This window comes from Aythya fuligula, chromosome Z (genome assembly GCF_009819795.1).
Source record: "Aythya fuligula isolate bAytFul2 chromosome Z, bAytFul2.pri, whole genome shotgun sequence".
Lineage (NCBI taxonomy): Eukaryota > Metazoa > Chordata > Aves > Anseriformes > Anatidae > Aythya > Aythya fuligula.
In genome coordinates, this window is record NC_045593.1 from 692101 (window position 1) to 713049 (window position 20949).

A 20949-nucleotide genomic window follows, 5' to 3' on the forward strand; every position below is an offset into this window, starting at 1 on the left:
AGTAGGAAGGCTGTTAGCAAGCTACTACAAGTAGTAGGCTGCTACCAAGTGATAGAACAACATGGATGTTGCAGAGCAGGGCAAAGCTCGTGTTATTAGCTGTAATATTAACTACAAAGCTTACCTGCTTGATGTAAACCTCCCCAAGGAGAGGAATGTTTCATACGAAATTGATACTACTGAAATATTTATATAGTATAATCACTGTCAACAACGCAGTTTTATACAAAAGAGGTAGTATCCAGCTAGCTTACTGAAATTCACATTTGATTACAGAAGTCAAAACCCTCCCGGGGAGAGACTTCTGAGAAGCACTGCCTCATGCAGGAGGCCAGGCCTGGTGGTGGCAGGGACCCCTCCAGGCTTCGCCCCCTTCCCACCCCAGAAGCCATCCGTCACTCAGCTCCCTCCACTTCCAACCTCGCTTTCCTGAGAGAGACATCGCTGGTGATGAATACACGCTGAAATACTAAATGCAGCTCTGGAGACCGCTGATGCCACGCTGATGGATGTGGTACTAGGCACTATTAAAAAAAAATAAAATACCTGCTCTTACAAGGAAGCTGGGTCTCCCCTAGGTGCCGAGGGTGCTCTGCATCCCCCAGAAGGCAGCTCATCACACTGCAAGACAGAAAAACTTCGGTCCTGCTCCAGATCCTTTACATCCTATCATCTATCTCAGAAAAAAAGCATTTTTGAAGGATTTAAAAATATTCTCATCACAAACCCACTAATTCTCCAGCTAGGGAAAATGCTGAATGGATTCAACAGTAAAAACTGACTACATTTCTTTCTGAAAATATGCCAAAGTTTAGCTGTTTTAAATAATTTAAACTTAAAGCAGAGATCCCAGTGCATTTTAATACTTTATTGCTCAGTAGTTTTATTTATGCAAAATTAAAGACATCCCCTCATAATGGCAATTAGCAATAATCTGAAGTAAAATAATATTATTGTAACAGATGACACTGCTACAAAGTGTTTACCCCCATAATCTCCTCCAAGATACAGCCATTTTAGAGTAAAAAAAAATTTAATGAATTTGGAAAAATCTGGTAACTTACTAGCTAAAACGCTGAACTGATTGATATATCTATTTGTCATAATTAGTTTGGAATTTAATGTCAGCATTTTAAATTTCAAAAGCAATCCTGACATTTTGTATCATCTCACTTTTCATAATAATATATATTTTTAAACCCTCCCGGCATTTTTTTTTTTGATTATTCAAACATATTAAGAGCAGTTTTGATACAGCCTCACGTAACCTGTCTCTGAGATGTGCAATGCCAGATGCAGGAACAAACGAGCTGCTTTTTCTGTGAGCAAACGGCCGCCTGGCAGAATGGAGCTCAGCCACCACACACGGGTCCCCCTCGAAGCAGAGCACAAAGACAATCCTAAAATCGCCACAACTCTTCGCCCCACATAAAATAAAACGCTCTCTAGAGCGGCAGCTGTTGTTCTAAGGGTAGAGCAGTTGGCTTCCAGAGTTGGGTAGCAATAAGATAGTATGTTTTATTATGAGTGTCATGGAGACGGTGTGAAAAATCAAGAGCCATAGGCAGTAAGCGGCAATGGGTCAATAATGTTCACCGAGACATTGTGTAGATAATCAACAACAAGGCCCTGGGTTCTCTATGCACTGCAAACAGCTGAAGGGCAAATCAATACAGCCATGGGAAGGACACTGCCCGGCCCCGCTCCCCACAACGAGCTGCTGCTAGGGCAGCGAGGCACCCTAAAAACCAAATTAATGCAAACTTCGTGTTGCCCTAACGTCAGGCGTTGGGAATATACAGTAATGCTCAGAAAATGTTTAATAAATAATTTAATGAGAGAGGGAGAGAGAGAGACCAATCTCTATATTAAATTATAGAAAAAAATAGATACCGAAAAATACGTATTTGGAAAGCTCACGATACAACAAAACGTGCCTGCAATTTTCATTTCAATTCAACGCCTTAGCAATAAACTAAAATCCAAGCCTCCTGAAATGAATAAGATAGATACTGGAACATGAGAGTTTAACGTAGAACAGTTTAAAAAATTGAAGTATGATAATTAATAATGTATCTTTTAAATTATTAAGCAGAAATCACACGTTAATAGAGGCATCCGTATCTGCAATAACAATGTTGCAAACCAAACGCAAAATACTGAAATGCAGATAACTGGCTTTGAGGCAACATTTTACTGGTAGTATTAATAATTGACACTTTGTTAAATAAGTGATACTAATATTGTAAATTTCTCGGGAAAAAAAAAGTATCATATATAAATGTTGATTTATTATTTGTTCAAAAAGGTGATTCTTGACATCCATCATTCTATTAATCATTAGATGTAATTTCTCAGTCGGTATGTACAACCATCTTTCTTGAAAACAAAATAAAAACATGCTGGAAGGAAAAAAAAAAACAACAACAAAACAAAACATGAAATGCTTCTGTTTTCCATTATTACAGCTAAAAAGCCTGCCTTTTTTCTTCAAGAAGATGATAAAAATTCCTGCCCTATTTCACCTATAGTGTAAAAAATAAAATTTAGCAGGGCACATATTTGGGACAGCAGTTTGTTCTGCTGATGATAATTACTATGAAATTTTCTACAAAGCGTAAACTGTGTTAATTCTGTGACAGTGATACAAAAAAGCCACACTCCTTGGATCTTGCCATCAACCGGATTTAAAAGCAACGATGATTATTATTTTTAGCGTGGCTGGCTGAAACGAAGAAACAACCACTTCAGCCTTATTTTCATCACCGTAACTATTTCAGTATGCGCAGCAGTAAGTTATCGGATTATATTTTCATGAATTATTCAGTGTGGACATCAGCAGCAGGCGGGGGCGAGCAGACGCGTGCCGCGGCCCCGCTGGCCGAGGGGCTTCCCGGCACGGCGCCCGCCTCAGCCCCTGCAGCTCCGCGGCCGCGAGAGATCCCCCAGCGAGATCAGGAGACCTGTGGGGAGCGGATCTCAGCGCTGTGCTGGAGTTAGGATGCGTTTATATGCTGTGATGTACCGGATTCACTGCTGTGTAGGTGTCAGCAGTGTTGCCTGGTCCTGCTGCTGCTCTCCCAGAGCTTTCCCGACGCTGCCGGGGATGAGGGGCTGAGGCAGCACCCCAGGACCAGGCCCTGTGAGAGCACCAGGCATGGAGCACTACGACACAACAGCATGGAGATGGGGGAAATGCTGACAATGCTGCTGGCAACAACCCCAGCAGTGGGTTTGGTGAGGCCAGGCATCAGCCGCATGCCCTCGGCTGAGGAGGAAGCAGACCGCCTGCAGGCCTCCCGGCGTGAGCCAGGCTTGGGGCTGCAACTGAAATCCTCTCATTGACAGCGAGCTGTGACTGCTGAACGCTCTGCAGCACTCACTGCTGCTGGTGCCTGCTGGAACTGCTGCAGAAGGCAATGAGCGGTGTTTTAGGTCGGCTTCGGTGCTACGGGGAGCTCAAAGATTCACTTCTTCCACCCGCAGGTTCCTGAGCCCCGGGTGTTAGGGCCACCCGAGATCTACGCCCTGAGCTGAGAGGAGTTACCTCTGGGACTTGAAAACAAAACGTGGCAAAACGTACTAGGAATAAGTAAAGGAACTAAAAAGAAGGGGAAGCTCCTCTTCACACACAGGCATACCAGGCACGTGCCAGAAGCGTGAGACATAACGTGGGGTGTTGTTTTGAAAAACATTCACATGGAAGGCTTGTAGAAGCTCTGCATGTGTGTGCTTCCACAAAGGTGAGAAAGAAAGATTTGGGGAAGCTAAGCAGTAAGACTGGAATAAACAAAAAATGAATATTTTGCCTAAGGATGATGAAGAAAAATGGAGAGAACATTCTGGTGATGGAGTTTTAAAGCCCTCTGCTCTTCTCCCCTTACAGAACAAAGGCTGCCTGCACATACCGGAGAGCAAAACCCAAGGAGAGGAAATGGTTATTTAAACTAAAGGTCAATGTTGGTACAGAGGCTTAAGTAACCGTACCTACACTGGGGTGGGAATAGAAGAACAGATTTCTAACCCTTGATATTTTAACCCGTCGGTATTCTGGAACCGACTTTCACTCGGAGCACTGGGTGCCAGGAAGGCCAGTTTGCTCCAGCCCTTCCTACCTGCTGCAGCAGGAGCACACCTTCGCGTCCCCAGGAGGTCCCACCTGCAATGCCTGCATCTTGTTCTCCCCTTGTGCTTATCTCGGCTCCAAGCTCACTTAACGTACACCTTTAATGATGAGTGCAAGTCAGGGGAAAAGTGAGCTGCTCCCACCTCTTCGTATCCCTGATTAAAAATGGGTTACATGTGAATTACCATGAGGGTAGCTAATGCAACTCTCATATCTGTTTAAAACTTTTACTTTCAAAACGCTAACATATTTACTAAATACAAAATTATTTTTACAGCTTCAGAAAAAGAAAATTCAAAGACTTTTTTTTTTTTTTTTAAATAAATAGCAAATATTAAGCCTTTAAAAAAAATCCCGTAACTTCTGGTAATTACAGTCTTTCAATAAACATTATAAACAGAAAAAAAAAATGACCTTAAGATAGACAGCGGGGTGGACTGACTGACTTCTTGCTCTGCCTTACAGCAGGACCCTGATTCCAAAAGGCACTTCCCACATAACTGTTCTAAGTCATGCTCAATTTAAGCATACCTAAGCAATTAAAATATTTTGATAAGCACTTTGAAAAGCTTAACTTTTTGTAAAAACAAAAGATTGTTGAGCTTTTTGCAACATTATCTTCTACACAATCCTAAATTTATCTCATGTCTTCTGAGCAGCCTGAAATCTGTAACTGTGAGAAATAACTTAAATGATTGGGTTTGGAATAAGAAATCTGTATCCAATAGATGGCGTTGCCCCCTAATAATATATGTGGCCCTCAACAGATTTCTCTGATCTTATGAATAATAAAATCTGCAAAGAATCCTGTTCAAATTTTCCTTTCATACCCTCTTCTGCCCTCCACACCTTACATGGTAGCTTACTAAGAAAGTAAGAAAACAAGTACTGTGAATATTCACTAACACATCAAATTAAGGCAGTGAATTATTCAGACAATTTACTGGCAGAAATCTGGAGTTAGTTCCGGGAACCAAACACAAAAGAACGCCAACTAACACGGAAGTGACACTAAATCAGATAAAAGTGTTGCAACCATCAAGACAATCACCTTCACGAGAGCTGGTGGTCATTACACAGAATCCAGTTTAAAAGAACTCTGGTCTTCTGCAAAACTCCTGTAGACTGCCAGGTTGTGCAAAACGCTTTACAGAGCTATCTGGAATTCACACTGCCAAGAAAGAACGTTCCTAATTACTCCACATGCTATCAAACACCTCTGTTCACCTTGGAGCCAGTTCAGTAGATGAAGTATGAATGAGACAAAGTTAAAAATGCAAGGCCGGTAGCACTGGTTAAGTACTGATGCTAAATGGAAGAATGGGCTTTGTCACCAATCTCCTGGTGCTCTGAAAACAGAGAGATGTGAGGATGTGGATGGTTGTGCTTTTTTTCCCCCTCCTCTCCAGCAGGATCAGGAATTAGCTGTTAGCTTGAGATGCCAAGACTTCGCAGACTTATCTGGACTTTGCACTCTCAATTTTCGGTGCAATGATGCACACAGAAAGGAATTGTGGTCGGTGTCTCTTAATGGCCAGCAGGAGATGTTCAGCAACTAACTGCTTTGTCATGCTGCTTGGTGAATAGCTGGGAGAAAAAGTAATGCAACATGTATATTTGGAAACGGGAACGCAGAGAGCTGTGTGCAGCAAGCCATAATCTTGGCCAGGTGCTGATGACAGGACTGCAAGGCAGCAAAAATGCTCAGTGACATCTGATATATCAATATAAAGCAGTTCTTGTGGAGTAATTTTGTAGTTAAATTAATAAATCATGATCCAAACAATGATCTAAAACAAGATAGAACAGTCCACTGATACTCTTTGCCTGCATTATATAGCTATTATGAAATAAATTTGGCCAGCTCAGCTTCCACAGACAGCTGTCTAAACAAAAAATACCAAAACGTACAACGTTGTTAGCTACTAGTTTTGGGAAATAATCAAAATTTCAGAACAGAAAATGAACCAGCCATGTGTACCTTTGCTGGCACACAGTTCTGCCAGCAAAGTGCTAAGTGACACTGCAGATTTAGCAGAAAGAAATCTATGCTACCTTGTCTATAATGCACATTTTAGAAGGACTAAGGACTAGTCCTTTTAGTCCAAGTTTAGAAACAAAAAAACATATTTGCACCCAACAATTACATTTGCATTTAAAAAATCCTCAAACCAACTGAACAAAAACTCTCCCCAAAACACTAAAAAACAGCCAACAATGACAAAACCAACTAATAAGGCAGATTCAAAATACAGGTATTTTATCCAAGTTTTACATGACTACTGAAATTCAATGAGGAAAAAGAGTGGATCACATAGCACGAGGAATAATAAAGGGTCCTACCAATTAACTTTTCTGAAAATGCTTTGTTACTTCAACATTTGTAATTCCACGCAAATTCAAGCAAAGCGCTCATTTCAATGTTATCCTCACGCATATCCTCTCCTAGGTGAGGGGTAAGAGAACACGTATCTTATTTAATATCAGAGAAGTGCAAATACCTCGGATGGAAGCACCGTGCCATTTCACAGAGAGGAGTTTTAGGAAGAAATAACCAGTAGATTTTCTTTGGGACTTCTATTGTAGATAAGCATGCTTCTATAAAGCTTAACTTTTCAAATCAGATTTTTCATTTCTTTCAGAGCAAGGGTATCACCTAACTTTAGGCTTTCATTATTAACCCATCTGTGGCACCCATTCAGTTCCAGTGAATGAAGACAGTAGGGCTCTATATACTTTGAGTCCTTCATTAAACTATTGATCCCCTTAGCATTATCCATAATGTTCCAGCAGCTCAGCATGTCAACTGATGCAGAGCTTGCTGCTCTTTCCTTTCAATAACTTCCACACTTTATGGGGAGGAAGTCACAATGATTTATTTACCTGACATTTCCCAGTCCGGATGTCGTAGAGGGCCACTGAACCATGGCGAGCTCCAACTGCTATTCTGTGACTCCGCTCGTAATAGCTGACCATGTAGAACCTGAATTGAACATTATAACAAGTAACAGGTGAGATCTGACCTGCCTGCATGATGTTCAAATTAATTTGCAATGCCATTGGGTAATTAACATTAGTGCTGGAACAGAGATTTGATTTCAAAATCCATCAGCTGCCAGTTTTCATATGTGGCATTTAGCAAACAAACCCAACTGGTGTTTGGCTCATTACTGCAGAATCCTATCGGATTTATTTTTTTATTTTTACTAAACAGCGTTACAGCAATTCTGTTGAGTGTGGGAATAATCTATGCAATAATCACCAGTTCCTTGAATATCCACGTGCAAGCGTTGTTTACAGCTCCACACCACAATAATGCTGGATGCCAAAGGGTTACGTGAGACAATCACAACACCCTGAACGATTTCAGAGCATTTTTCTTTGAAAATCAAGTGAGAAAGGTTCAAGGAAGCAAAGGGAAAAATATGTAAATTTAAAAGAAAAAAAGAAAAAAAAAAAAGGACAAGTCATCAAACTATCTCTAATACAACAATATTCAGGTGAAAGGGAGCTGAGAAGCATGTGAGAGTCCTTAAAGTTTGATGTGAGTGTATGCTATCAATCTGGGCACAAAAAATAGAGAAATTCCTTGGATTTTGCAATCCTGAAACACAAGAGAATCAGAATCCTTATTTCCAGTTGAAACATTTGAGAATATATATGCCTGTCTTCTCAAAGGAAGAACAGACCTGTGAAAAGTGTCACCTGCATTTCCACTTAAATTTTAATTCTAATTTTTCAGTTAAATTTTACTACAGCAAAAGCTGCCCGAGCTTGCTAGAATCGGTCTGTAAAAATATGCTGCTGACCACATTTATGGCTTCAGACAGCAAATCTCGCAATGATCCATCTCCTTGTTCGTAGGGATTCCCAGAGTGCCATAGCAACTGCTCTTACAGGGCTGCTACACTTGTTTCTGCAGCGCGGGATGGATTCGGGAAGGCAAACAGCACCAAACACCGTGTTAACAAACAAACAAACACAAGGAAATGAAAATCATTCGTTTTTGTGCAAGAGAAGGGGCAAGGCGACCTAGCTCAGAGGCACTTCTGCACCCCTGTCCTCCCGCATCCTGAGGACCACCGGCCCCGCAGACACCCCTGGTCCCAGGCCTGCAGCTTCCAGCTTTGCTCCCGAGCTCCAGGAGCATCCCCCTTGCACCTCCCTGCCTGCACCTCGGTGGCTGGGCTTCGAGGCAGATCAAAGGGAAGGAGCCTGCTGTGAAAGAGCTGGCAGCTCAGCGAGCAGCACCAGCTCGGGAGGGCAAGGCAAAGACAAAACCCGTGTAGGCAAGGGATGATGTCCTGCACAGTCACAGAGCGTGTGGGCAGGGCAGCAACACACCTTATTTGTTTGTTACTTAATGGTAACAGCAGCAAGATCTTCTTATTTATTATTAAGAAAAAAAAAAAAAGGAAGAGTGCTTAGAAAAAAAATCAAAAGCTGTTGGTAAGCAGCTAGGGAACAGGAAAGGCAAGAGCCAGTCATGAAAAATAGGGGAGAAAAAGGCTAATGCTGTGGGCAAACAGGTACCCACAGGGTCTATAGCATGTCCTAAACAGTGAATAGCATGGGACAGCTTTCCCATTTTTCACCATTTCATGCCAAACTGCAGTCACCGACACAGTTAACGTGGTGCCTCAGGTGAACGGGGAGGGGGCTACTTGTAAGGCTATTTCAACCTTACATAGAAATACACACGTCTTGTCATCATGAGTAAAACAGAATACAACCAAGTTTCTACATGAGATGTTTTATGTCCCCTTTATTACATTTCTGAGTGGGCACAGTCGGCTGGTCTCCCCCGGCAGACACCGGCTGTGATGTGGGAGCACGCAGCATTTCTCTCCCTGCTGCATTTAAATGCCCCTTTAGACAGAGAGCTGAGTCAGGATTTCTCTTTGAGAAGGATCCATCAGTCTCCGTAACAACAGAGGATTTGTGGAAAAAAAAGCTTCCAGGAAATAGACATTTTTGAGCTTAATTTTATATAAACCCCCTCCTCCTTAGACTGACGTTCCGTTGTCAGCTCTTTAGCCCCGCTCTTTCTCATTTAGTTAGCTCAGTATTGTTGCAAGCACCCCTAGATTTAAACATTTTAATCCTTTGCCTCCCTTTCTAAACCTCTGTATGGTAGAGTTCAATAGAGAATGATATGCCAGCATATATTTAGACTACACTACGGAGTCATTTCTGCAAGCCTAGCTGGTGCCTCCATATCCATCATTGGCATCTTAATGGAAAGCCTGCTCTGAGTGCTGCTCCATTACTGCTCTTCAGAGAAACTTCAGTCAGCCAAAAGACAGCTCAATTTAACGCGGGGGGAATCCTGCTGGAACCAAATTAACAGCGCTGCGATCGCTTGTACCAGCTAATCCTCCAAATTAAAGGACGAGCTGGAGCTTGCATCCTTCTCCCCGCATTTTCCAAATGAAACCAGTGTGTACGAGGATAAAGACAAGCGTGGTCCTGCCTGCCTTGCTGACTTTGTCTCCCTCACCAGCCTCTCCCACTCGTGCCCGTGGACAGCCACGCTGCAATGTCACTACTAACACTGATGGCAGCAACACGGGCCGTGCAGCAGCAGGAGGGCTGGAGAGGAACAAACCTGAAGGTGCTCCTGTGCGGGCCTGAGCACCAGCCTGACGTCTGTCCCAAGCAGCTCTGTGAGGGCAGAGCTTATTTTGATAAGAAATGAGTTTGCACAGAGGATGCTAAAAGGCAGGACAATCCTCTATAAAAAAATACCACTTATGGGAAAACCATAACCATATGCAATAAAAAATGCTGCACGGTGACGGATTTACTTCATCACAACCCATCGGGACTGAGTCATGCAATTAGCAGCACGACTGCTCCATTTGTGCAACAGCAAAAGAAAGAAGATGAATAAAGGAGAGGAAAGATAATCTGGGGCTTTAACCCAGCACACCGCTGCTCACAGCTGTGGCTTTTACCGTTCCACTAAAAGCAGGGACGTCACTTCAAGGGTGCAGCACAGGCACCAAGCAAGTGTCATGGCACAACGCTGTGGAAATGCCTTATTAAAGGCCACGAGAAAAAAGGACCTGCACACCTAGTGAAACGAGTCAGACACCTGAATGGTTTAGTCACAACAGGTGTGCACGCAATGCCGTGCAGCAAAAGGAGCAGTAGGATATTAAAAGAATTAATGGTAGGATTATGTTGAAATGCTTCCACTTGGAGGCTCTCCAGACATCCAACGATTTGCTGAAATCTTACGAAAATCTCCATTGGGCTGAATGATCACATCAGGGGGGTGCTGGATCATTTTTACTGTGGCTATAACTACATGTAACAGGAAATATTACTCGTCATTTAAGAAAATTTTAAGATAACTTATAACTATAAAAGTACAACAGAAACAGGGAGATTTTTTGCGTTAATTCCACTTGCCCTTGCATTTATATGTTAAATTAAGCCTTTTAAAGGATCAGGAAGAAAGAAGACTACCTCTATCAGTATCTTATCTGTCAACAGGATAATAGCTCTTTTCTTGAAACTATTCAATATTTTAATAGCTTATTAAATTAAAATGTAATGGTTGAGAGATGAATGTTTTAATTTATCGGCTGTACTAGTTTAATAGTGTGACTGGGATATTTATCATAGTCTAAGGATGCTGTAAATGTTCACATGTCTTAAATCCCATTTTACTATTAGGAGTACCAGTTGTGGAGTAAAGCAGGAGCTGCCTACAAGATCGCCTGCCTGTGCTCAGCTCCCTGCCAGGGTCAGTGGGAGCCCCTTGTGCCTGTTGGCACCCTCTGACCACGCGGACATGCGACCACAGGGGACCACCACCACCACCCTTCTCCTCCCCTGTGACTTCTGCAATTACCACGTGTTGTTTTCAGCTTGTTTCAGCTTCTGTTCCTGCTCCCAAACTGCACGTCGTCCAGTGCTGCCAGTGGGAGAGACGCCCAGCACCCAGACCTCCAGGGACCAGGAGCCCCCATGGTGCTGGGGTCTCTAGGACAGCAGTGCCTGTGTGGCCAGTGTGTGTCTTCAGCACACCTGGAAACCTTCTGCCACCTACCTCAAACTGGCTGCTCCTGGCCTGGTGGCAGCGTACTAACAGACAGCAGCTGGCTGAAAGGTGTTTATGGAAGCCAACACAGTGCCCGCCAGCTGTACGGGGTATCTGGAAACAACCCACCACCACTAGACCCCCAGATACTCCTAGCCAGATCCTTATTTTCTGCTCTCACCATGTTAGTCACATCCCCCTGCCCCTTTTATATTTTTCCCCGCAGCCTGCATGATGATGTCAACTAGCTCATTCAAGCACACGTGAATCTAACTTATTACTCAAGAATGTTATTATCATTTTTGCAACAACGGCAACAAAGATATTTATACACCCTTTGACAGAAATCTGTACAATTAACCTGGTCAGATTGTGCAGCTGTTCCAGTGGAGCAGCCAGGATGTAGGAAGGGGCAGCAGGACACAAATTTTCAAGAGACTGCACAATGTTTTCATCTTTCTGTACTTTTAAAATACTTGAACTTTAAAGAGTTGTTAACGCTTTTCTGGTCCACATCTGTCAGATGTGAATGTAAATTAAAAGCCTGTAAAGGCTTACAGGTGACCACTCTTCACATTTGCTGCTTTAAGGGGCAAATATCACACAAAAGACTGTTTCACTCCAAGTAAGAAATTTATCTTATAATTTTCTTCACTGTACTCTTGAGGGAAGAGCGTACCTGCAGATGGCTGGAAAGCATTCCTGAAGACCTTTCTTCTTAACTAAAGATCCTTCAAGGCAGTACATGATGATGTCCATAACCTCGGAAACACAAGTTAATGTTATTTGATATTACATATTTCATAATAAACCTTCTGACAGACAAAAATAAAACATTTCTGTGCCTGACTGCAGCTTTGATATCTAATTTAAAGTATGATTGGGATAAAAGAAACCAGAACTGGCTTGCACATAATAGTGTTTACCACAGCAATGGTACTGGCAACTTGAACCCTTTGGAGCACCAAAAAACAATTATTAGAAGACTAATTTTTGGTAAATGTAAGCTTACCAAACACACAGAATGAAACTCTATAATGCTAGTCCAGGCCAGTACTGCTGCATCGAAACCTCAAAGACATAAGGCAGCACAGCCTTACCTCCACCAGAAGGTCCACGACGTCGGTAGGCATCTTCTCAATAAGTATTTCAATGACTCGTAAGATCTCTCCTTTAGCCCGAGCAAGTGTGGTGGTGTGGATATTCTGCTGAGACTGCGTGTTTGCAGCCAGGGCGGTGTGTCTGTGCACCTAGCAAAGAGCAGGGTTTATGCAAACGTGCCTTGCTGTATATTCTCCATCTCTGCTTACTGTTATATGCATGCTACTTTGAGAGCCCATACCATGCAGAACATTTTGCTTCCCTTTGAGACACACGGATTATTTCCCATACCCCGTTATGGGTAGAGCTAAAGGTTAGTTTTCCTTATAGCAGTTTTTAAACACAGGTCTACCTTTTTAATTCTCAATCTTGTAAAATGTGAGGTCAAGATGAGCAAATGCTTGGGTCCCGATTATGTAATTTTCACATATTGCTGCATATTGCTTTGGGCATTAAACGTCTGCTTTATAACAGGCCTTTTTTTGGCCAAGTGAAAGCTCCAAGCACTTGGGTTTACTCAAATGGCTCTCAAAGACAGCGCCCAACCTACACTAACCTCACAGCACTGTCCCCACTCCTCACCCCCAGACTGCACGGCTAAATGTCCACCCAGTATGAAATAATACTTAATTGGGTGGGGTTTGCACAGCCAAAAGAAAGCGGGATTTTACACATCGCTATCTGAAGTTTGTATAACCAGTTCGTCAGGACACAACAAATCAAGCCAGGCACGGCTCAACGGCTTGAGTTCAGCACGAAACCGCTCGTTAATTACGGGTGACTGGAAAGAGCAATCCGCGGGGACACAAACACTTCGCTCGCTCATTTTCCCTTTTGGGGAGGAAGGGCAGGACACGGGCTTGCTTCTGTTTCGCAGAAGGACTGCTGCGAGGGCCCAGCTCACCTCCTTGGCGATGGTGGTGATGAAGGCGGGTGGTCTGGCCGTGGCGATGAGCGAGAGAGCGTGTCGCGCCGAGCGGGCAGAGTCGGCCGCCGGGCTGAGGGGCAGCCCCATTGTGATGCTAAACGGGCACCAGACAAAGAGGGGAGAAAGAAAAGGAGCATTAGAAATATAGAGTGAAAAGATTAGAAACAGCTTATAATGTCGGTTCAAGGTCAACGGGAGCACTCAAACAGTTAGAATATAATGGACTCCCAACAATGAGCGGTGATTAGGAGTCAGGGTGTTCTATCATCAAATACAAAATCGAATAATTAACCATGAAGATTGAAAACAGTATGTGCATCTGTCCAAAGTGTTAAAAAGGCCTTGTTAACAAATTATCTGTATGTGCTGAATACGTATCACAGAAGCGAGGACAAGGCAAATGAAGAATGTCTCCCAAAGAATTTACGTTTTACTCCTTTACAAAATCTTAAATGCAGGGTGAAAAATATCCCGTTTATAGTAATTCTACTTAATTCAGCTAAGCGCTGGTTACAGGAGATTAAAGCGAGAAGCTTCCTGAAGACCTAAAGCCACTGAATCTATTCAGTGTGATTTTATTCAGCGCATGACTCAGTTACAGAAGCATGAAGAGATGACAGACAGCCTCGTACCCTGTACTTCCTACTTACTATGAAATTATTCTCATGCTCTTTAGCATTTCTAACACTTGGGTTTTTACCGCAAGCCTTCAAATAACACTAAGGGATTAAGTGGTATCTGAATTTTCCATACACAGCGTTTGTACTTGCTGTGAGAAGATAAACGTAAGAAACAATAAAATAACAGTAAGTAACTTGTAACTACATTAAGCAAAAGTAAAATCCAGTATTTGGTAATTGTGACAGTGTGTTACCTGACAAAAAAAGATACACAGCCAATTTTGGTCTGAAAGCTTAATTTCTTAACATTTCTTTAACTATCACCATTCCCTATGCCACAGCAGCCTGGGTGTTTGTTAGTCTAATTGGACATTATCCAGCAACTCTACCAATCCTTCCTGCACTCACACCCACAGTCCATAAACCACCCCAAAGGTACCTCTTTGGGCTCACAGCTCTGTGCCTTTAGGAAACCAAACCACTACATAAAGGTGTACCTGATCCAGCTAAGAACTGCACTACAAAATTCAACAACACTTGAAGAAACCTTTTTAATGATGGTTAATGATTATGGGAGAAGACCCTGGTGGCAAAGCAGTATTCACCTGCTGGCTTTGGTGCACCAAGAGAGAACAACTCCCCAACAGAAACCAGCAGCAGTGTGGGAGGAAGAAATGGCAGAAAAGAGCTAGAGGGAAGACCATGTTTTTGGAATTGGGCTTTTACAGAAGGGGAAGAAGCATCTGGGAACCGGTGTTGTGTTTAGTCTGAACACGTAGCCCTTCCTACAGAGGAGACTCTCCAACAGGTCTACTGCAGAAAGGAAAGGGAGACACAAGCCAATTTGCCAGCTCTAAAACATTTTCAAGTTTTCTGTAACATATATTCTGCTGCTATGACCACGCTTTCACCAAGAAGCAGCACTAGGGTTTTGTTTTGCTTCTTAAATAAAGACAAAAGAAATGTTATTTTCTTTTGCTCCCTCCTGGTACTAGTCAGCCACGTGAGTACAGTGCAGTTCCCCAGAGGTTTTGCTAAATCATGACAAATTATTTTTAAGAACGCACTGAAACTCTCTCTCTGCTATTTCTTTTGCTCGTTTTTCTGTGAAAATGAAGCCTTTTTCTGCATGCTGCCGTGCTCAGCCATCAGTGCTCCCTGTTTCTGAAGGTCAGGGATGAAGCTGAGGTGCTCCCATGTTGCACGGGATGAGAACACACCCAAGTGAGCAGTGCCAAAACAAACTGGCTTCGAGTTTTAAAGGAATTTCTACACCTCAGCTGTTTGTATTACAAATACTTATGAATGCTAAGTATTAATAAAACCGAAACTTTTTTGTTAAACTATGGCATTTAAGTGCACATTGACAACACAAGATAGCTTTATTCCACGAAAAAAGGTAAAGTCTACAGCATAACGTTATCTGGAAGCGAGACTGAAGGAAATCTGCATTTTCAGAGCCAGGATGGAAAGCACAAAGGTTTTATTTCCGAGCACTCCCCCAAGACCACATGTAAAAACGTGGGTAAGAGAAAGTAAGCGTGGCATGTCATTTCATCAGATGCACTGAAAATGTCACCTCGGGCACTATTTGAAGGGTTTCTCTTCCCCGGAGCTCTTCTACTGATTTTTATTTTTTTTTTAAGAGCAGCAGAAGTTTACAAAGTCAAATAAATAGCTCACTGCAAAGTCCACTTATGGTTTAGAAGAGAATTTAGGCAGTGTTGTAACTGAGCAGTTAAGTTACTTATCTTTTTAATTGCTCCTTTCTTTCTTCTTTTTTTTTTTTTTTTCCTTTTAAAATTTTTAAGTGTCCTTAAAAATAATGTTATGAGAGCTTTTTTCCTGGATGCTTACAAGTTAAATGTTTCGCAACAAAGAATTTCAGCATGGTTGAAGTGTTCTCTGCCAAATGAACCATTCTTCTGGAGCAACAACAAGACGAGGTACAGATTACCATTATAGACCCGAATTCAAAAAAATACAAACCGAAGTTTATTATTATTTCCTTTCCCGTGTATATTGTATAGATATTATTATTCCCATGTATATAGATCAAAACTACAGCTTTTGAAAATGAAAGTCTCTGCATCAATACCATAAAGATGTCCCTACAGCCTTTTTATTTGTAAAAGCGTATTTGAATGTGACTTAAAAAAGTCACGTAAGGATTTTCCAGATAGAAGCGATGAAGCAGGAAGCAGGTATCACAGTCAGCCTTTCAGCCCAGACTCATTATCTTCCGCAAGCAATCACAACTTCAATGTCTCGGCCCTTTTTTTCTGTAAGAAGGCTTCCCGTTTGTGCCAGCAGCGCTTTTCCTTGCAGGGTGCTTGGTAAAGCGTGCACTTCCCTGCAAAGCAACAGGCTTGTTGTGAATTCATTAGCATGGCTCAGCAGTGGCAGTATGTGGGCAGAGATTAGCCCCCTCCCGGGCCGCCAGCTGCTCCCCACGGCCCCTTTCAGGAGGCAGCGGGCACCCTGCACCAAGCCCCAACAAAACAGGGGCAGATGCAAACCCAACGTACGGAGGGCAGGCTGCCCCTCACGCCCAGACTTATGTCCTTGTGTCCAGGGGTGTCAGGAGGGCCCTGCACCAACACGTGCTGGCCCTGCCGCCCCCCGCCTCCCACCGCAGCCCTCAGCAGACATTTGAGGGATGATTTTTGCGAGCGTGACAGACAAAATGGTTGCAGCCCGTCCTGTAGCGCACGTGGCTGACACCAGAGACAATATTCCACCTGCACCCAACAGCAGGAGCCCTGCCTCCAACACCTCTTTATGCCTCTGACCGGTGCCTGTTGGCTGACGTGTAGGAGGACGAATCCCACTGCTCGTGACCCTACAGGGCCAGGGGAATTACTATTTTTTGTAGTCATTTTCGTGACAGTAATAGTAATAAATAATTCTGTAGTAATTATAATTTGTGACAGATTAACCTCAGAAGTAAGAAACTGGGGTCCAAAGACTCTGTGTAGTTCTTCATTTGTCTTTTTCATCAGCTTTCTTACAGATGCTGATTCTTACTAGCAGGCATGTTTTCAAGCATTTTGTTACTCCAATCGTTTGCAGAATCACGTAATCTTATTCACAATTGTGCAGCTGAAAGAGTAAATAAATCAGGATAAGCATTTAGATAGAAACTGGTGCTCTTAAAATGTACAAAACCATTTTCGGTTGTTAAGAAATTGAGTGGAATCTCTACAACGTACCTGTCTGAAATAAGTTATTTTAAACCTACTTTAGACGTGTACTTTACCACCTACAGAAATAAGGAGGGTGCGTTTAAAAGCTGATCCTAGAAACCAGTGAAAATGAACCAGGTAGGTCAGGAGAGCTGCAGGTAACCTCTAGGAAAAATGGGGAAGGAAAAAGTGTTGATGGTGCTGAACACGAAATCTGGCCATCAGACCTCTACATTTCTTGACGTGTGCATTGAAGCGATGGCTGAACAAAGGGGAAGGACCCAAACTTCCTCCCCAGCATGAAGCTTGCAACTCAGCTTCCTCCTCCTCCTCCTCGCTTAACACTTTGCAGTCGCTGCAGCACACGCTAGCTTGCCTCATCACCTTCAGGACCAAGCACCAGCTCTCATTTCTCCTTTTAAAACCCCAATTTCTGCAATTGTTTACCTTATAATCTAAAGTTGTTCCATTGTACTTGAAAAATGAGGGATGTCCCTACTACAGAGCACACGTTTGCACAGGTGCAATTCACGTGAACGTAAAACTAAAGGTTTCCACTAAACACAAACAAAACTAACAATATTTAGCCCAAATTTTAGTACACGTTTACATATAAACATACGGATCAAGTAAAAGGTAATTTGTTAACTCTGGTAGATGGTGTCACAATCTGTATCACAGTCTAGCTTGTAATTCAGAGAGCAGAAATCGCAGGCAGCACCGCTCCCTACAGTCAGCCACGCCACGAAATCAAAGCCTAATAAATGCTAGAAAAATACTCTTAATCCTCATGCCTGAGCAGCTTCACTCGGCACGGCTGGCTAGCACGCTACGGCCTTTGGGGACTGGGATGAACTGGGAGAGCGGAGGAGTTATAAATATCAGAGTTTGGGATTTCAGCTCAGATATTTATTTAATTCAGTCGGGAAAAAAAGAAAACAGCGCTTTTTTTGGTCAATAAACGTGAAGTGTTTTTTTTTTTTCCTTCTTAAAGCACAAGCTTGACATAAAAGCTCTTTCATAAAACGTTCTTAACATCGGGGAGAGAAGCCAGGCAGCTGTGCTCTGTTATTGTGTACACGGTAAATCAGGCACAAAAAGGGGCAGCTCAGCAGGGCACCGCGAGGGTAAGATGCACACTTAACCCCCTGCACACGTTGCTGCTCTGTTTCTTTCCATCTCAGCCTGTCTGCAGTCAGTACTGTATCTGTCAGGAAGGTAACAGGCCATTTTCAATCTAAATCTTGTTATGGATTAATAAGCAAACACTTTCTCGCTTATTATGCAATTTATCATGATGAAAATTGCATCGGGCTCCTCAAGGCTACATGCTGATACATTCATTTATTCAGTGCTCTGGGTACAGAGAGCCGTACTAATCTTTATGACAGCTAAGGATGTAATAGCGGGATGAAAATTACTTGCTGAAGAACTGTATTCCCTGGGTTTGTGCGAGCCCACATTTAAATACAATGGGGCGCACGAGCTGCTTCGGGAAGGTGAAGCGCCTGGGCTGCTCTGTCAGGCTACGAGAAATAATCGAGGTCCAGACAAATAACAACCTCCACCCAGTTTGTACATATTTCTCCATTAACCCCCCAACACACAGCGATCGCTCATTCCTTAGAGCCCGAGGAAATGCACACCGTTATGAAGAATCGCTAATACTGGACCTGCTGCAACACAAACAGAAAGCCAGGAACCAGCACGTCCACGCACGATGTCAGGACACACACGTGGTGTTGAGACAAACCTGGCAGCCCTTCACTGCACACAGCACGTAAAACACACGTGCCTTCGCTAATAACCATTAATAACCTCATTCATAAGATCCAGTTCCTAGCACAGCGGTTCTCAGAGCTACGTTCTCAATACCAAGGTTAATGGCAGGGCTTCTACAAGTGCTCGTGCTGTTTGAAGGTATTACTACCAGCAAAAAACACCTTGACAAAAGCAAAATTATCTAAAAACGTGCCTTTCTAGTTTTATTTATGAACATTACTGTGAGGTGTTCAGGTGCTTCTAATCACAAGGACACACCAGTTTCGCCACAGAACAGCATTTGCTGTGATTTACCAAACAATAGGCTCGGAAGAGACACATAATTGTTCAGAATATTTTTAGTACCAAAACCAATTTTACTCCAGCAATGCTGTAAAGAAGAATATCTGGATGATAACCGAGTACCCTCCTTACGCTGCCCACACAATTACCCGTCCCTGTCGATATTCCCTGAGTGCTGGGAGGCCTACTGCAGCTGAAAGCAGACGTTTCCTTCCCCCTGACGTACGATTCCTTCTCCCCCACGCTTCAGGATGGATCCAGCAGCTCGACAGAGAGCAGCAGTGCCACAAGGCAAAGCACCGACCGAAAAAGGAACCTCCACGTTTTGAGAAAGGCAATACGGTAAAATTAATACCTAAATAATCAATTACGATGACCTCTGCAATTTTAGACAAAAGATTTTTTTTTCTTCCTGAGCAAAAACCTTGCAAATAAAATTTTACAGTGCAGCCATGAAGTCTTCCTACAGGAATGAAATTGCTTCCCCATTAATGAGTGGTTTATTAACTAATGAGTGGTTTACTAATTAACGCTTAAGGAATACCACTAATTAAAATGTTATGTAGAATAAGCTACATAAAATAAAAATTAAACATGAAATATGTTAAAAAAATAAATAAAAGCGAGTATTCACACAACGCTCGGGGTGCCAGACACAAAGATTTGCAATGGGAGCAAACTGGGAAAGCTGTGCTGAGATCAACAGCAGCACCACGATTCGCAAAGCTGAAGAGTTGGCTTTGTGTCCTGCAGGGAAACATCCCATCAGGCAAAATCCAGAACTCGAATTTTTAGACATTGGAGTTATGAAATTACCGCAGTCAAAGAATACAAACTTAAGAAGCAAAAATATTTTAAGTTTCTGTTGGAAAAACCGTTAATGATTTCTTATTCTGCGTGATGAAAATTATTCATTAGATTATTTAAATATTTTTAGTAAGAGTTATTTTCCAAATAGATGCCTGCCGAAGTCTGATACTATGATTTAATTCATACCAACAACCAAATAAATAGGAAGTTTGGATCTGCTGAGGGCAATGCTCCACCTAGAGCAGGAGCTACGTTTTCTGTGCTGTAGCTAGGGATTAATTCATTCCTGTGCAATAACCGTACTGACAAATGAGAGTTTTGTCTCAACAGCGCTAATGTACACCCACTAATATTTTTCAAGGTTTTACATTAAAAGCAGAAAGCCTGAAACAGCTTTGAAAGCCCATAAAGCATAGCAGCATCCTTTAGCTTCATGTAAACAGCCTGCCGTGGTTGCTGCTTACTTTCTTTTCACTCTATCTCTCCAGACAAATCAGAGCCTTCCCTTTTGCATACCTGCGTGGTTTGCTGTTTTGATAAGAACTAAATAAAAATTTATTCAGATTTATTCTTCTTCAAAGAAGACGGTCGATTTTACAGCAAACAATAATAAAAATAAAGACTATACTGCAAAACCCTTTACTGTGCAAATAGCTCTGCTGCCATTAATCAGATTAACAGTGCGAGCAAAGACTATTTGTGTGAGAATCTGGTCCCCCAGTTTATCCCTCATAAAGTCTGAGGATATTCAACAGAAATGCTACTCAACTCATGTAAAGTCACATACATTAAAAAACAAACACTAAAAGTCCATGATCTTAATAGAAAATGTGTAAGACGCTACCTTTATTATGCAAGTCATCTTAATGACTTCACCTAGGCATTTAGCCATAATTATCCGATGCTGTGATTGATAGGATATGGCACCAGCAAGTGCAGAGTCTCGTCTGTGATAAATGAAGCGAGCAGAAGACCTGAACTGAAAATAACAATAGGAAAAAGAGCTGCACGGTTTGCCTCGACCGGCGACACGCTGCACGCTACAAGGGCAGGGAGCTGGACGC

General features: G+C 42.6%; 1 protein-coding gene across 3 annotated transcripts in view; it reads right to left on the bottom strand.

The window, feature by feature from the left end:
• The window catches only part of WDR7 (WD repeat domain 7), a 98838-nt gene that overhangs the window by 16855 nt on the left and 61034 nt on the right, over positions 1-20949 (bottom strand). For all 3 annotated transcript variants that reach the window (XM_032205379.1, XM_032205378.1, XM_032205380.1), the window contains 4 exons: positions 13183-13300; positions 12278-12427; positions 11857-11939; positions 7010-7109 (listed from right to left, as the gene is read on the bottom strand). In XM_032205379.1, coding sequence (XP_032061270.1) covers positions 7010-7109; positions 11857-11939; positions 12278-12427; positions 13183-13300 — 451 coding nt within the window. The remainder of the gene's footprint in view (positions 1-7009; positions 7110-11856; positions 11940-12277; positions 12428-13182; positions 13301-20949) is intronic.